Source organism: Pholcus phalangioides, unplaced genomic scaffold (assembly GCF_987345545.1).
Source record: "Pholcus phalangioides strain wild (caught in Gottingen) unplaced genomic scaffold, Ppha-v1.0 ptg000013l_1, whole genome shotgun sequence".
NCBI classification, from domain to species: Eukaryota; Metazoa; Arthropoda; class Arachnida; order Araneae; family Pholcidae; genus Pholcus; species Pholcus phalangioides.
Genome location: NW_028301606.1, coordinates 16,608,701 through 16,616,240, shown reverse-complemented (window position 1 = coordinate 16,616,240; position 7,540 = coordinate 16,608,701). Strand labels below are relative to the sequence as shown.

Below are 7,540 nucleotides of genomic sequence, written 5' to 3'. Positions count from 1 at the left end.
ATTATTATAATGTTGACACTGTAATATTATAATAATTGATTAATCACCAGGGTTGCAACTAGAGGCGCCGCCAAAATGTGTTCTTGCCATGGCTGACCAAGCATCTGGTGCAGCCCTGCTAATAAATACCCGGTCTTATTTTGGCATCCTAAAAATTTGGCTTGCAGTACAACCCAACAGATATGAGAAAAACTGATGTGGACCAAGATGGTGCACACCAATAGCTACAAAATAGTTATTTATTTTCACCCACACAAACAAGTAGACCAGTGTTTCTCAACCGCCGGGCCCTGGCATCATTTATACCAGGCTGCAGGCGTAGTTTTTACATTGAGAAAACAAATGCTCCCTCCGGAGAAATTCAAATTACATTTGCCAGACTGCAAAGTGATTTGCCGTTTCCTTTTATCCATTAATTTTCTGTTAGTAGTGTGTTTGACCGGGACTTCTACTTACAAAAATAAATGAAACCGTGATGAAAAATAAATGAAATCAACATGAAGGCCAAATGTGACCCTCATAATAATCTGATGTTGCCTGCAATATCTAACCTAATATTGTAAGAATGAACTAAGTGGCACATTCTCAGATCACATCTGTGACCCGCAGTACATTTAAAGATCACCAAGTGGCTCTTTTTTCCTCTCCACTGCCTTCAATGTTCCCATCTAGCATTTATACCCAGGGAAAGAATGTATACATAATCTTTTGCTCATAGAGTTTGGGGGAATAAACTCCCTTGAAAATTTTTTTTCTCATAGTGATATGCATATTTCTTTTCCCAACTTCATGTCCAAAATGGCCATTGTTCAGAGGTAGCCGTCAGAGGAGGTTTTGTTGTACTCTTGTACTCAAATGTGTTTAGATCGATATTTTTCATGAACAATCATTCATAGACTAGAGATGGAACCTTCTCACCAGAGGTTGTGCAATCTTCATATAGAACATTGCAACTAGACATCTGTCACACATAGCCAATTCCCCAAGCATCTAGTAGTGCTATAGTAATTGGTCACGTGTGTGTATCGAAATGCATGAAAACAGGAGAGGTGTTTACATTTAAAAACTAACAGCAAATATTTAGATTTTTTCCAATACATTTGTTTTTGGAGCTTAAGCCTAGAAACTTTCTACACACAGATGGTTTAAATTTAAAAATTAAATTTTTAAAAACTTTCTTTTAAAAAAAAAAAAGAAAGAAAATTTTAGACTTGATAACAATAAACTTTTATATAATCAGTGCATAAAATATTTAATAAAAAGGAAATACAAAGGAATCAAAAATACTCTTGAATATAATAAATTTTTCAACAAATGCACTCCGATGAGGTTTATGATGAAATCGAAAACAAATACAATTAGAATGAAAAATCAAATGCAGTATGGTCTTTTTTTTCTCTCTTACACAAATTGTAAAAGGTTATGACTGCTACCATGAAACAACTCCAAATCTTTGAACAACTTTCTCTTGATCACTGAGGTCTTTCTGCACTTTCTTGCGCATATAAAAGATTGGACAATCACGACTGAAAGGAGGATAAGAATATACATTCACATGAGCAATTTCCACTTGAATAATTTACCATTTATGGCATCTTTCAAAGAAGAAAGGGGTAAAAGAAAATAGCGCACAGAAATGAATCAAAAGTCTGTTTCTTATTTAATACAAGAAAATTAATTGAAGTTAAATGACTTATAAAGAAAACTGGACTTGGATGCATAACACCGGAGTTTTCAGAAAAAGGATCTATACAGAGTAAAAGGGGTTCCAAGTTTTACCTGGTGCAAAGAACTTCTTCGTGAAGACTTCCTTGACATCGCTGACACTGTGTCCATAAACGAGCAAATTTCTCCTCCATCGAATTCAAGTGCACCATCTTAAAAAAAATTCATAAAATTTTAATTACTATGCAACAGTGTGCAATGATTACAAAGTTGGATACAAAGAGTATAGTTATTACACGACTTTTCCAATGTATAGTCAGTCACAAAAGTCTACACACACCCTTAAAAATTGAATTATTGAAGAAACACAAAGGAATCAAGATCTCATCCTCTTTTTTTTATTCAAACATTGAACAATTCTAACATGTTTTTGATAGAAATGAATAATATCAAATTGATATTAATTAAAAAAAACAATTTGAGTGAAAACAGATGTCACAAAAGTCTACATACATGGGTGAAAAGTTTATTAATATGCAGGATTTTTGCATTTGAATTGAAAATTAATATTTTGTAGGACCTCCGTTCGATTCAAAAATTGCATCCAACCCCCTGGGCATGAACTGAACTAGATGTTCAGTTCTGAACTACTTTTCTGTTATATTCGCTTTAATTTTGGACCACTTTTTCAACAATGCCCATTTCAAAAATGCTTTGTTGGTAAAAATATACTTGCAAACTCTTCTCTCGAGTTTATCCCATACATGTTCAATGGGATTCAAGCCAGGTGTCTGAGGAGGTGAATGAAGCTGTCTAGGTACTGTGTAAAGGAGTTATTCCTTCACAATCTTTGCAGTATGCTTTGGATCGTAATCCTGTTGGAAGATCCATTGGTTTCCAAGACCTAATTTGTTGACAGATGCTTACAAATATTTATATGGTGGAGATCGGAGGTTTTCTTCTTGGAACTCGTCCATGAAATCCTTCCGATCGGAGAATTCGTCTGACAGTTTCAGGATGCATAGTGTTGTTGGTCATTGATACAATATGCTGTGTCAATTTGGAAGTGGATAATTTTGGATTCGACTTGACTTTATTAACAATTGATCGTACATCACGATTTCTCAAAACCCTTGGACAACCACAGCGAGGTTTATAAAACACATTTCCGGTTGATTCGTAATTTCTGAGAATGGTTTGGATACTGGAATGGCTTTTTCCAATAAGTTTTTAAATCTCACCATAAGATTTTCTTTCTGTTCGCAACTTTTCTTATGTCAACAGAAATCTCTCTCCACGGAGAGATTTCAACATAAGAACAAAGGCAATACGAGCCTAGTACAAGTACAGAGTTCAGCTTTTCCGTGTTTGAAGCAGTATGTCTTCCTTCCCTCTCAAATACTACCAACAATTCCACGTGACGCAACAGAAATGTGCTTGCTGTATGTAGATTTTTGTGATGTGATTTTCTATGAAATTTGCATATTCTTGCAAATTTATTCCATATTTGTCATTTACAGAAATAAAATTTTGTTACACCTTTGATACATAAAGTTGTGAAAATAATAGGTTAACCCTAAAATGTATGATTCTTTCAGAAGTACCATTTCCAAAGGTGTATGTAGACTTTTGTGACTGACTGTATATAGAGGTAGAACCCATAATACTAAAACAATTTTAAACAGATTGCTGACAAGTGACTGAAAAATATATAGATATCAAATGTACTATTAACATTTTACTAGTACTAAACCATGCATGCACCTCGTCTATATTCCTCTGCAGAACATCTAACGAATTGGTACATGTTGGAATGTGCGTAGACGTGTAATGAAACCTGACGTGAAGTTTGCTCCTGTGTAATGCTTGTTATGTGTAGTGCTGCCATCTGCCACCAGTTTTTCTAACTATGAGTGAAGAGTAATGATTGAATAATTTATTGTTGTAGGCCTGTTGCAAGACTTTTTAATGGGGAGATCGGCTCGCATTTGCACCTCGTAGTTGGGAACCACAGGAAACCAACTTCAACCGTCCTGAAGCTGACTACCACGGTGGCAACAGTGGGGGTTGAACCCCACTGTTCGAATGCGAGTCTGTCACTATGATCACTCAAGCACCACAGCGGCTATTAACACTTGACTGTACATGCACCTTTTACACATTCCTCTATAGAATTTCTAATGAATCAGCACATTCCAGAACGTGATGTGTATATTTATACATGTGGCACTAACATTCAGGGCCGGATGAAAAGTCCTAGACACATTTTGAAAATGAATGAAAAAACCCCACCATTTCACACAGAAAAGTGTGGTTTGCTTTTAATCACGGCCTACAATTTATATATTTTTTTGATAAATTTGTATTAAAAAATAGTTCAAAATTTCACTCACAAATGACACTACCATGACAAACTAGACATAACATTTTATCATTTTTGTTGCACCACTGTCATTTTCAACTAGACATAACAGATAAAATGGTACACAAACAGTACATAACTGATGTGATTTATGATCTATTATAATTTGCGTCACATAAAACTACCACATTTCAATTTGAGCACCCTTTCATCCGTTTAGATATAATCCAAGCTAGAAAGGGTGATCATATTGAAATGTGGTAGTTTTATATATATACTAGGGGGGCTCTGCCCCCCTGCCGCCTTTGGCGGCCAACCCCCCCCCCCACTTCTCTCCCGGACATATCTTGTTTATTTCCTCCCACTTCATCAGCGTGCTATGGAAAAGGGGAAAGGGACGTGTGAAAGCACCAGCCTACTGAAGAAGCGAATTTTAATGAAAATAATAATAAAGCAACAAAAAACAAATGAGATTCATCAAGTATCCCCAGAAAACTTCCCCATGGGGGTCCCCAGATTCAATTCGCTGAATTTCAGTGGGGCCCCACACTGGATATATCTTGGGCTACCGATGTGTTGCAAATTTTACAATGTGAAACCACAAAAATCAATGAGATACATTCAGGGGCACCGAATTACAACCTGCCAACATTTCCATGAAGCCCTGACCTGCAAGCTTGTCGGACACCCCCCTGTGAGAATTTTTCATTTTTATCAATTTTACAACGAATAAAATCCAGGGCTCCACATACAGTAGCGGGGACACAATACGCAGATTTTTAGTGGGGCCCCAGACTGGCTATATCTCGGGTTTCGGCTGTGGCAAATTCTACAACAGAAAAGAATGAGATTCATCCAGGGCCCCCAAAATCAAACCTGTAAACATGGGGCCCCCCGACTTGGAAGCTTGTCGGTCATCCCCCGGTGCGAGTGCCATGAAAAATTTTCATTTGTATTCGTTTTACGAACGAATAAAATCCAGGGCCCCCAAACAATTACCCGGGACACCAATTCGCATACTTTTGGTGGGGCCCCAGACTGGCTTTATCTCGGGCTTCCGCTGTTGCAAATTCTACAACAGAAAAGAATGAGATTCATCCAGGGCCCCCAAAATGAAACCTGTAAACATGGGCCCCGACTTGGAAGCTTGTCGGTCATCCCCCGGAGCGAGTGCCATGAAAATTTTTCATTTGTATTCGTTTTACCAACGAATAAAATCCAGGGCCCCCAACAAATTACCCGGGACACCAATTCGCATACTTTTGGTGGGGCCCCAGACTGGCTTTATCTCGGGCTTCGGCTGTTGCAAATTCTACAACAGAAAAGAATGAGATTCATCCAGGGCCCCCAAAATGAAACCTGTAAACATAGGGCCCCGACTTGGAAGCTTGTCGGTCATCCCCCGGAGCGAGTGCCATGAAAAATTCCATTTGTATTCGTTTTACCAACGAATAAAATCCAGGGCCCCCAACCAATTACCCGGGACACCAATTCGCATACTTTTGGTGGGGCCATAGACTGGCTTTATCTCGGGCTTCGGCTGTTGCAAATTCTACAACAGAAAAGAATGAGATTCATCCAGGGCCCCCAAAATGAAACCTGTAAACATAGGGCCCCCGACTTGGAAGCTTGTCGGTCATCCCCCGGAGCGAGTGCCATGAAAAATTCCATTTGTATTCGTTTTACCAACGAATAAAATCCAGGGCCCCCAACCAATTACCCGGGACACCAATTCGCATACTTTTGGTGGGGCCATAGACTGGCTTTATCTCGGGCTTCGGCTGTTGCAAATTCTACAACAGAAAAGAATGAGATTCATCCAGGGCCCCCAAAATGAAACCTGTAAACATAGGGTCCCCGACTTGGAAGCTTGTTGGTCATCCCCCGGAGCGAGTGCCATGAAAAATTCCATTTGTATTCGTTTTACCAACGAATAAAATCCAGGGCCCCAAAACAATTACCCGGGACACCAATTCGCATACTTTTGGTGGGGCCCCAGACTGGCTTTATCTCGGGCTTCCGCTGTTGCAAATTCTACAACAGAAAAGAATGAGATTCATCCAGGGCCCCCAAAATGAAACCTGTAAACATAGGGCCCCCGACTTGGAAGCTTGTCGGTCATCCCCCGGAGCGAGTGCCATGAAAAATTCCATTTGTATTCGTTTTACCAACAAATAAAATCCAGGGCCCCAACAAATTACCCGGGACACCAATTCGTATACTTTTGGTGGGGCCCCAGACTGGCTTTATCTCGGGCTTCGGCTGTTGCAAATTCTACAACAGAAAAGAATGAGATTCATCCAGGGCCCCCAAAATGAAACCTGTAAACATAGGGCCCCCGACTTGGAAGCTTGTCGGTCATCCCCCGGAGCGAGTGCCATGAAAAATTCCATTTGTATTCGTTTTACCAACGAATAAAATCCAGGGCCCCCAACCAATTACCCGGGACACCAATTCGCATACTTTTGGTGGGGCCCCAGACTGGCTTTATCTCGGGCTTCCGCTGTTGCAAATTCTACAACAGAAAAGAATGAGATTCATCCAGGGCCCCCAAAACGAAACCTGTAAACATAGGGCCCCCGACTTGGAAGCTTGTCGGTCATCCCCCGGAGCGAGTGCCATGAAAAATTTTCATTTGTATTCGTTTTACCAACGAATAAAATCCAGGGCCCCAACCAATTACCCGGGACACCAATTCGCATACTTTTGGTGGGGCCCCAGACTGGCTTTATCTCGGGCTTCGGCTGTTGCAAATTCTACAACAGAAAAGAATGAGATTCATCCAGGGCCCCCAAAACGAAACCTGTAAACATAGGGCCCCCGACTTGGAAGCTTGTCGGTCATCCCCCGGAGCGAGTGCCATGAAAAATTTTCATTTGTATTCGTTTTACCAACGAATAAAATCCAGGGCCCCCAAAATGAAACCTGTAAACATAGGGCCCCCGACTTGGAAGCTTGTCGGTCATCCCCCGGAGCGAGTGCCATGAAAAATTTTCATTTGTATTCGTTTTACCAACGAATAAAATCCAGGGCCCCCAAAATGAAACCTGTAAACATGGGGCCCCCGACTTGGAAGCTTGTCGGTCATCCCCCGGAGCGAGTGCCATGAAAAATTTCCATTTGTATTCGTTTTACCAACGAATAAAATCCAGGGCCCCTAACCAATTACCCGGGACACCAATTCGCATACTTTTGGTGGGGCCCCAGACTGGCTTTATCTCGGGCTTCGGCTGTTGCGAATTCTACAACAGAAAACAATGAGATCCATCACGGGCCCCTGGAAATGAAAACTTTTTACTTATACGTGAAATCTTCCCCGGGTACCCCGACCCTGTGTTGGGAGCACTGCTGTTGTGTGTGTATATTACACATATATATACCTCTCGGCATGGACCTCCCCCCCCCCCCTACAAAGGAAGGGCTGACAGGGGCCACAACGATTCTTTTCACTTTTTGATTTTTCACACTATAAATTAATCACAGAGGGGCCCCTGAAAAGCTGGTTTGGGGGCT

The 7,540-nt window shown here is 40.6% G+C and overlaps 1 protein-coding gene across 2 annotated transcripts in view; it reads right to left on the bottom strand.

The window, feature by feature from the left end:
- Positions 1 to 1,235: 1,235 nt before the first annotated feature.
- Positions 1,236 to 7,540, bottom strand: part of PolD1 (DNA polymerase delta 1, catalytic subunit) — a 50,653-nt gene continuing 44,348 nt past the window's right edge. For both annotated transcript variants that reach the window (XM_089240814.1, XM_089240815.1), the window contains exons 19-20: positions 1,780 to 1,877; positions 1,236 to 1,526 (exon numbers count right to left, since the gene is read on the bottom strand). In XM_089240814.1, the coding sequence (XP_089096940.1) occupies positions 1,430 to 1,526; positions 1,780 to 1,877 (195 nt within the window). In that variant the 3' untranslated portion in view covers positions 1,236 to 1,429. The remainder of the gene's footprint in view (positions 1,527 to 1,779; positions 1,878 to 7,540) is intronic.